The following is a 10,218-nucleotide window of genomic DNA, read 5'->3' as shown; positions in this document are numbered from 1 at the left end:
TGCCAGGAATGAGAAAGAAGAAAAATAAATCAGAGGCTGAACCCAATGGGATTTTGATCAAAGCACAAATAATCTTTTTCTTCAGGAAGGATGCATAATAAAGGGTAAAAAAAAACATAGTACTTAAACAAACCAGGCTGTTAGAGAAGCAATATTGTTCCAGAGAGAAGGGATGTCATACACGGATAAGGAGTTATTAAGAAAACTGGCTCCTCATGCATGACCATAAAGGGGAACTAATAGAGATAATATATTTAGAATCTCATAAAGCTTTCGACAGGTTCACATCTAAGTGAGTCATCCTGGGATTGGGAATGGGCTGCTTTATTCTGCACTGAGAACCATCTCAAACACTGAAAACAATTTCTGGCCTAAAGTCTTATAACAGCCTGGTACTGGTCATCCTCCAGCCTCTGTTACCCCAAGATGAGTTCCTCCAGGATCCAGAATGATCTTTCAGGGGTGCAAATTCAATAAGCTTACTCCTGCTTAACACCTTCAAAGGCTTCCACTGCTTTAGAACTGCTTTAGAGCTGAACATGCTACATGTTTCTTTTTCAGTCTCCCTTGCAGCTAGAACTCACCCACATAACCTAAGCTCAGCCACTCCCATGCCCTGGATTCAGGAGCAAGTGATGGGAAAATACAGTGGCCTTGAGGAACTGTTTCCAGTGGCTGTATTTGTAACACACTTGAGTTCTCGGGCTAACAGAGGCAGCTTATCAGTGCGGGCGTCTGTGCCCAGTGCCCAGGGCTAGTGGCATCAGTCAGATACATGGCAGCACTGAATGCTCACATAAGGTGACAGCCGCTGAGTGTGATTTGGGGCAGTTTAAAATGATAAGAACACACTGTTGAGTAATTCTCAACGTTAAACAATTGTTTAAAAAATTCTGCCTATGTCTTTCTGGATACTGCCTTCTTATTCATTATTGGTGCCAGATCTTCCTTGCTGTGCATGCAGGCTTTCTCTAGGTGTGGTGATCGGGGGCTACTCTTCATTGCAGTGCATTGCGGTGGCTTCTCTTGTCGCGGAATACAGGCTATAGACACAAAGGCTCAGTGATTGTGGCATGTGAGTTTAGTTGCTCTGCAGCACATGGAAATCTTCCTGGACCAGGGATTGAACCTGTATCCCCCGCATTGGCAGGCAGATTCTTATCCACTGTACCACCAGGGAAGTCCTGCTGTAAATGTTTTTCCTGTAACTAAGGTGTATTAGAATAACTCTCAGAGGAAAAAAAGATTGGTATAATTGAGGATTAATATCTTCACCTGTCTAAATCTTAAATCACTAAGAAGACATTTTACAGAAAAATTTGGCAGTGGATCTGAGCAAGCAAACAACAAAATAAACATAAATGGACAAAAATATATGAAGTTATATTATATTGCAATATTATGGGCTTCTCGGGTGACTCAGATGGTAAAAGACTGCCTGGAACATGGGAGACCCAGGTTTGATCAAGTCAGGAAGACCCCCTAGAGAAGGAAATGGCAATACACTCCAGTATTCTTGCCTGGAGAATTCCATGGACAGAGATATGAAGTTATACTTAATAAATGAAATGCAAATTAAAAAATTTTCATTATTAGGCTTAAAATATAGTTTTAAACTCAGAGTTTAATAGTTGTGATAATAGTTAACACTCACTGAATGGGTGCCACTGTTCTAAATATTTTATAATAACTCATACAATGAGTTTAATAAAAATGTTTTACTAGTTTATCCATTTTAAAGATAAGGAAACAGAATTTAAATATATTCCAGGTCACTTAACCAGTAAGTGGCAGAGCAGGGACATAAAGCTAAGGAGGTCAGGGGTGCAACTGAAAGTTCCAACAGCCAGCCTCCATCCTTAGGTGTGGTTCAAAAGTCACCTTATTAACATAAGACACCTTTTTCTGTTATCTCACTTAGGAAATTCTAAGGGTTTTAGGAGTTCTGTGCCAGAAACAAAGACTGAATATATACTTATTATAAATCATAGAACTAATGTTAACAGGATTTCACTTTAATTTGAAGTCATTACTAACTCCTGGCCATCTGGGGTTTCTTGTACTTCGGAAGCAGTAGATAAAAGAAAAAAAAAAAAGGCTATTTATACTGGCAGCACTAAATGACCTTGATTACAAGGAACTAAGGTTGCCGTTACCCAATGGGGGCAGAAAGGAATACCCCTGGCTCCCAAGGGATTCACTGGCTCATCTTCATGCTTCCATGCTCCATGAGAAGTGTAAAGAGGCAGCTGCTGCATCAAAGGCCTGATGGTGCTAGAGTAACTAAGGTTCTGGCCTTTGGAAATGAAAATCCTGGTGACTCGGGCAAGCAACCTAGACCTGCTAAAGTGATGGCCAAGAGAAGGGAAATCTCGAGAGCATGGTGAGGGAAAATGATTATCAGCTAGGGCCTCAACCAGTCTCAACTGTGGACAGCAGCTTGCTCCACTAGCCCTCCTGACACTGTACCTAACCACCCCTCTGAATGACAGATTCAGTCTGTGCACAGAACCAAGCTGTTCGAAGAGTGGATGAGGAAATCCTATGCCTCTTGTGCCTGCTTCAATTCTGCTTGGCCCATCTTTTTACTCCAATTGCTGCTGCAGCTCTCAGCTGCCTGCAGGTGTGACTTCACCTCAGCTGCACAGCATGTCACCTGCCTTCTGCCCTAACCTTCCTTCATCCTCCATGAGATGCCTATAAGAATCCAGTCAGCCCGTCTGAGGCTTGCTCACACCTGGCAGTACAAGAGAATTAACTGCATGAGACAACTCTGGACCAAGAGGGAGAGGAATGAGTGGTATATATTCACTTTTTCATGTCTGAGGAAAAGTTCTGTGTCCATTCCACAGTGCTCCTCAGAAAGCCCCTATAGGAATTAAGCCCGTTACCCTCAGGCCAAGAGCACACAGTTGATGATGGGTTTTCCCTCAATCCCTGTTTCACTCTTAGCAGTCTGCCCCTTGTTCTTTCAGATAATTTCCTAACATAAAAAATCTGTACAAGCTTTTCCCTCGGGCTCTGCATTATGGGGGTATTCCAGGTTCATATAAGGATCAAATGAAAGAACAGTTGTAAATGTGCTTTGAAAGCTAAAACCAATATACTCATGTAAACCAGCCCCATAGAGCATGCTGTTCCACCTACATTTGATTTTACTTTGTTCTCATAGATGTAATTGTCTTCCACTGTTTCAAGACTGAACTACAAAGCACGGGGCAACTTTTACTGAGCAATACTCTGTTACTTCATTTTCATCTTATGAGGTAGTAGGCATTACTATCTCCATGCCATGGATGAGGATGTGGAGGCCTGGTATTCCAACTGCTAAGCTCAAGCTAAGATTCTAGCCCAGATCTGACTTCCAAAGACCATGCTCTGTATCATTTTACTTCTGTTCTTCAGCATGTCCTCCACCCTCCCTGTGTTCTCCCTAACAGTGGTCCCCAATGTAGCCATACCCAACACACCTCACCCTTTTGTGCTCCTGTTTTGCTCTGTCAGCCCCTGTGATCTTCAGAGCTGAGATCAAATGCCATCTTCCTAGGCAGAACTGCTGCTTCATCAGCTTGCCTATATCACTTTCCTGAATCACTATTTTTTTTTTTTTTTTAAACCACAAGGCTGTAACTGTTCTGCTGCATTTATGACTGGGGCTGGAGCCAGACAAGAGCTTAGGTCTTAAATAGTACTAGATACATAATAAGCACTCATATAATAACTGTTGAATAAACACTTGTCAGAGTGTGTACTCCTAAAGCACAGGGCCTAAGTTTGTCCTACTGACTGCTATATTCTCAGCACGTAGCACAATGTCTGGCTTATAGCAGACACTCATTTGCTAAATGACTGACTGAATGAACAGGAATCTGTTTCTTCATTAAACTGTGAATTCTTACAAAGTGGGATTCTATAACGTTCAGCAAATGTTTGCTGAATCCAAGTAATATTAAGAAAGAAAAAACTATTTATTTAATGATTAATTGATTTATTTAAACAATAGTACATACAGACATCATTGTCAGACTTAATATGAGATGTTAAATGTTCGATCCAATTTTCCTTCCTGGATAAGTTTTTCTTTCCTATCCTGTACAAACAGAAAAAAAAAAAAAAAAAGTACATTAAAAACAATGCATTCTGGCACAATTCATGGTATAACTCTGAAAAACAAGAAGAAACACTCCCAACCTAATTCCAATCTCTCATTGTCTAAAGTCTGCACAGTATGACTGAGGAAGCAATAATCTGAAGAAATAAAGGGATAGTAAGAAAACACTCCTATTGAAAAATATCTATATTACCCCACCAAATAGCATACACTGAAAGCAAAAGGCATATAGCTTCTGGTAAGTGTGGCCTACCTTTCTGTTAAGCAATAAATTATCAGATAATGAAAATATATACACTCTAACAGGACAGTGGATTGACTGGTTTAAGGCAGAGCTATTAACACATTGGTGGTAAGTGTGGCCTACCTTTCTGTTAAGCAATAAATTATCAGATAATGAAAATACATACACTCTAACAGGAGAGTGGATTGACAGGTTTAAGGCAGAACTATTAACACATTGGTGGGCTCCAGTGTAGATGGCAACATGAGGCCTGCGGGCTCGGGTTGGGGATCTAGTGTCACACTGGCCTAGTGTCAAAGACAAGCTTAGCTTTCTATGCAGTCACATACCCAGGCCTCTGATGGCAGTGATCCCCACCACAGGCTACTTCTGCTACTCTATTGTTGGAATATCAATGTTTTAACATTAACTCGCACAATGTGATCAATGTAACTGAAATTCATGCAGAGCAGACAGGGAACATACAAAGTGATACATGTGTTCTGCTAATATGTAACCCAATAAATATCTCTTTAAAAACAACACCTAAAGGTTAATCAGAATGGAAAATCTTAACTTCTGCACATCTAATGAGAAAAAAGCAATTAACCTTTTAAGTTATTTCTGTATCCTCTTGCTTAATATACACAGGTGGTGCAGTGGTAAAGAATCTGCCTACCAATGCCCAGAGACACAAGAGACATAGGTTCATTCCCTGGGTCAGGAAGAGCCCCTGGAGAAGGAACTAGCAACCTATTCCAGTATTCTTGCCTGGAAATTTCCATGAACAGAGGAGCTTGGTGGGCTACAGTCCATGGAGTTGCAAAGAGTTGGACACAACTGAGTGTGCACACACACAAACACACACACACAACTTCCTTACCTCATGTAGAATACACCAGGAAAACTCTTCCATGAGCTAAGTTCAAGTCTTACATATTTAAAGGGACCAATTCATTATTTTAAATTCTAGAGCAGCCACTATATTAAATTTGAAAGACCAAGAAACAACTGTGCTTTTTAAGAGGGAATATTTCTACATGAGTTGAAAGGATAGAGCAATAAAACTAAACATGTAAATGAAACTTCCGGTTTTTAATTCAGCTGGAAAGGGATAAAGGTAGGAGAGGATAAAGGAAAGGTAAGGAAGAGGAGTAGAAAGCCAAGAAGGGAATTATCGAGTGAGAGACAGCTGCAGCACAGCAGGAACCTATCACACAGTCACCAAACACAAAGTTCAAGTACTTACTCTGTCAGTTTTGAAAACACAATACCAGAAGATGAGAGGCCCAATTCCAAACAGAGCCCCTAAGAGGGAGGTCTTGGTATTGGGTCTGAAATTGGGATAGACATTTGCTGATCTTGCGTAGGTCCAACGAACCAAGGCAGGATCTTCCTAAAATGAATGAAAACAAAAGATACAGGAAATGAAGTTCCACACTGAGAAGCAATCTCATCAGGACTTTTGTTCTGGAGCATAGGAGACACCCTTTCTTCTCTCCTACAGTTAAGGGTATATCCCGAATATTCCTACATAGCTTCAGAGAAGATCATACATTTTCTAGCATTTGTTGACTAATTTCCTGATGATCCTGTTCAGAATTTAAAACACTCATATTATCCTTCAGCTTTCTATTGATTTAAGAATCCTAATCATTTCAAGCAGTCAGAGAAGGCACTTTTTTTTTTTTTTAATCCTTTTTTTTCCTATTTTTTTCTGGATTGTTTTTGGCTTCACTGCCTTTCTTGAAGTATGACCAACAGAACCATACAGTATTTCCAATGAAGACAAACAGATTTCATATGCGCTATCATACTGTCAACTTTGTTTCCAGGACCCTTTCTAATGCTACACCCATGCCAGTCTCTCCAGGCTACAAATAAACTGTAGGAAGGATGAAGACTGAGGTAGGCTAACTCTGAACTTAAAAGTTTTTTGAGCTGCCTTGGCTGGTATTTTTAAGAGCAAAATTATTACATTTCACACTATTAAAATAGTTGTTGGAAAGGATAAAGTTGTTAAAGAAAAATAATCAGATCGTCTCGGTTAAAAAAAAGTAGTTGTGATGTGAGGGCTTAGTTAACTGGCAGCATGTGGGTTCTCAGTTCCCTAACCAGGATCAAACCCAGGTGCCCTGCGTTGGAAGGTGGATTCTTTACCACTGTACCACAAGGGAAATCTCCCACGGTAACATTTTAAATGAAACTGTTTGCAGAGACAGTAAAGAAGGTTCTTAACTGAAGATACTGGTTCAATACTGGTTCAATAGGACGTGTGAGCTCTATACCTGAAAGGACAAAACATCTGTCTGTTCTTATATGTATCCCTTCCAGGGCACACACCAGCTTGGCTTTTCTCCTAACTCTCTGGCTATTCTCTTAGTCTCTTTCACTCCCTTTCTACTTCTCTCTCCAATCTCTTAAGGGTGGACCTCAGACCCGTGGGTCTTTCCTATCTACATTCACTCCCTTGATAATCTCTAGTCACACGGCTTTAAATATCCACCTATAGGCAATTCAGTTCAGTCACTCAGTCGTGTCCGACTCTTTGCGACCCCATGGACTGCAGCACGCCAGGCCTCCCTGTCCTATAGGCAGATGACTCCCCAAAAGTATGACTCCAGCCCTAGACCTCTAGCCTAAACAGGAGACATAATATCACACTCCCTGCTCAAGGTTGACATGTTGTTTAACCGGCAAAAGAAAAGTAACAGAAAGTGAAGTCGCTCAGTCATGTCTGACTCTTTGCGACCCCACGGACTGTAGCCTACCACGCTCCTCTGTCCATGGGATTTTCCAGGCAAGAGTACTGGAGTGTGGTGCCATTTCCTTCTCCAGGGGATCTTCCCGACCCAGGGATCAAACCCGGGTGTCCCACATTGTAGGCAGATGCTTTACCATCTGCACCACCAGAGAAGTTTAACCAGCGAATGTAATGCCAAATGGGATGTATCCCAAACCGATCTCCCAACATGCATTCCACCTCCATCCCTGATCCTTTCACACTCTTCTCTATCCTGGCAAACTGCAACTTCATTCTTCACTTCAGGCAAAAACCTGAGAGTTATCCTTGAGCCCTCTCCTTCTCTTACACCACATATCCAATCTACCAGCTAACCTGGATGGCTCTACTTTCAATACATAACCAGAAGAGATCATGTCTCACCAACTTCACTGCCACCACCCTTGCAGCCACCATCAATTAAGAAATTAGAATATTGCAACAAGGTCCTAGTCTCCCCACTCCTATTTTTGCTCTCCCATAGTCTCTTCAACTAAGCAGCCAGAGAGGTTGTTAAAATATAAGTTCTGATTATGGGACATCCGACTCAGAAAAGTCCTTTCAGTGACCTATGAGACCTGGTGTGATCTAGTTCCAGGCACCTTTCCCATCTCATCTCTTCCTACCCTGCCCTCACCTTTCTCTATGTTAATCACAACAGTCTCTTCAGTATTTGGGAGATTAATGAGGGACACTCCTGTCGCAGGACCCTTGTACTTGCTGTCCCGTCTACTAGAATGCTACCCTTCCCAGAGAGCTGAGTGGCTAGCTCCCTCACCTCAGTTTTCTGAAATCTTCAATGTCACCTTCTAAGCGAGGCCTTTCCTGAGCCTTTCTAAAATTATAGCTGCTCTCTGTCCCTTCTACATACACACACCCCTAATCCCCTCTTCCTTGTTTTATTTTTCTTCTCATCATTTACCACTACCTAACACGCTAAACAATTTAATTTTTTAACTTATTACTTGTCTTCCCTCTGAAACAAAGCTTTATGAGGACAGGAGTCTTGCCTGTTCTCCACTGTCACTACAGTATCTATAAGAGGGCCTGGCATGTAACAGACTCGAAGCAATTACTTATTCACTAAATAAATCATTCTTAAAGGATTAGGCAAAGAACTTCCATGTACTGCTCAATATATAATAGTCAGGCATTCATTTATCTAGGGGCTTCACAGGTCGCACAGTGGTAAAGAATCTGCCTGCGAAGGCAGGAGACACAAGAGACGCGGGTTTGATCCCCAGGTTGAGAAGATTCCCTAGAGTAAAAAAGGGCAACCAACTCCAATACTTTTGCTTGGAGAATTCCATGGACAGAGGAGCTTGGCAGGGGGGGCTAGAGTCCACGGGGTCGCAGAGTGGGATATGACTGAGCACGCACGCATTTAGTTTGGCAGGGGGGCTACAGTCCACGGGGTCGCAGAGTGGGATATGACTAAGCACGCATGCATTTACTTAACAACCAACGATGCAAAACTACAACTGCTCTGGGTCACAGAACTGGAAAAGTGAAAATCTGGAATTTAAATCTCAACTCTGTCTGACTCAAAGACTGTCTCTTTGAGAAAGACTTTGCGAGAGACTCTTTTTTTAAAAACTACATCTTACTATCTAGCATACCAAACCCAAGCGTGTGAGTATGTACATAATGAAAATGTCTCTCTCCACACCTTCTTCCAAGTGAAGGAGGTTCTGGCTGGAGACAATATAGCCAAACTAAGAAGATGCTTTGGGTCACATAGACTACAGTTCAAATTCTGCTCTATCACTTGCTAGCTGATATCACTCTATGACATACTTGTGCTTCCCATCTGTAAAATGGGGACAGTAATAGAGCACAACTCTTTGAATAGCTGTGATATCTGAATATCATTCAGGAAGAGTTTCAATAGTGCCTGGCGCACTGTAAATTCCCTTCAATCCTCATAACTTCCTAAAATTCCTACAGAATACCAATTAATTGTTGGGAAAAGTCTTTTTTTTAATATCATATCTGACATATTTAAATAGCTCTTGTACAAAAATTATCTAAAAGCATGCTTCTTAAATAATAATACTTTTCAGTTTACTGGGCATGTATTATGTGCCAAGAGTGTTATACAGACTATCTCATTGAACGTCACAAGGATCTATAAAGAATGTACTAACATTTCCATAAATGAAAATTAGAAAACTAAGTTTCAGAAGGATCAGGGATATATATATATATATGTACAGAGTCATATAGTTTGCCAGTACTTAGAGCCTTGGTGTTTGACTCCAAAGCGCAGAGCTTCAGTAAGTTGTAGCCTGTTTGGGTCTTTAAAAGAAACAAACTGAAAAATCACTATATTCCCATCAGGAGAGAGCAGTATTGCCTCAACTGTGAACTGAAAAGTGGAAAACAGCTTTAAAAAAAAAAAAAAACACCCCTCTCCCCTCGACATTTTCTGAACACTCATCACAAGCCAGGCTCTGTGCCGGCCGGGCACTTGCCTTATTTCGTTTAATCCTCCTAAGAGCCTCATAAGATAGGAAGTACCATATTATCCCCATTTTTCTGACAAGAAAACCGAGGCTAAGCAGCAGAGTTCAACAACTTTTTCAAGATCACTCAGGCGGGAAGTGATCAACCCGAGACTCAAACCCAGCCAGGTGTGAATCCAGAACCCGTCCTCTTTACCACCAAACATTCTGCCCAAGGTCAAAGGACTAATGAACCGGCCTGCTCTCTGGGCCTGAAAGAGGACCTATGTCTAAAATATTGTTCGGCAATGGTGACCAACCCGTTGCCTGGTCCCCCTGCAGGTCTGGGCTGAGCAGTCAGACCGGACCGTCCTGACTCTGGCCCCTCGATTCCCACCCACTGGCCCCTCACTCACGACAACCCCTCGGCGACTAGGGTCGTAGTACTGAAGCTGGTATTCTCGTTTAAGCCGGGCTCTTATGGCCAATCGCTCGGCTTGTGCTTTCCGGGTTTCAGAAGATACGTCGTATTCAGCTGGGTCGAGGGTAGTAGGTAGGCTGGCCAAGCGCGATGCCTCGTACTTGGGGAACGACATCTTGAGGACCCGGCGCAAAACCGCGCCTGCGCGACTCCAAGGCCCGCCCTCCTCAGTCTGAC

General features: G+C 42.0%; 1 protein-coding gene across 1 annotated transcript; it reads right to left on the bottom strand.

Annotated features, from left to right (window-relative positions):
- Window positions 1-3,971: 3,971 nt before the first annotated feature.
- On the bottom strand, window positions 3,972-10,216 carry NDUFB4 (NADH:ubiquinone oxidoreductase subunit B4). The gene is made up of 3 exons (XM_006057592.4): window positions 9,977-10,216; window positions 5,584-5,730; window positions 3,972-4,090 (listed from the first exon to the last, which is right to left on the bottom strand). The coding sequence occupies exons 1-3, from the start codon at window positions 10,154-10,156 to the stop codon at window positions 4,028-4,030; spliced, it is 390 nt and encodes a 129-aa protein (XP_006057654.1). The 5' UTR covers window positions 10,157-10,216; the 3' UTR covers window positions 3,972-4,027.
- Window positions 10,217-10,218: the final 2 nt, after the last annotated feature.

The sequence above is a fragment of the Bubalus bubalis genome, chromosome 1, assembly GCF_019923935.1.
Source record: "Bubalus bubalis isolate 160015118507 breed Murrah chromosome 1, NDDB_SH_1, whole genome shotgun sequence".
In the NCBI taxonomy this organism is placed as follows: Eukaryota; Metazoa; Chordata; class Mammalia; order Artiodactyla; family Bovidae; genus Bubalus; species Bubalus bubalis.
This window is presented reverse-complemented; position numbering and strand designations above follow the sequence as displayed.

Bases quoted from the DNA above. Each gene is read 5' to 3' on its own strand.
- NDUFB4 (XM_006057592.4), bottom strand. From the start codon at position 10,156: ATGTCGTTCCCCAAGTACGAGGCATCGCGCTTGGCCAGCCTACCTACT. The intron at 5,731-9,976 runs GTGAGTGAGGGG...CATTCATTTTAG, and splicing joins CTAGTCGCCGAGGGGTTGTC to GAAGATCCTGCCTTGGTTCG. The intron at 4,091-5,583 runs GTAAGTACTTGA...CTGTTTGTACAG, and splicing joins GTGTTTTCAAAACTGACAGA to GATAGGAAAGAAAAACTTAT.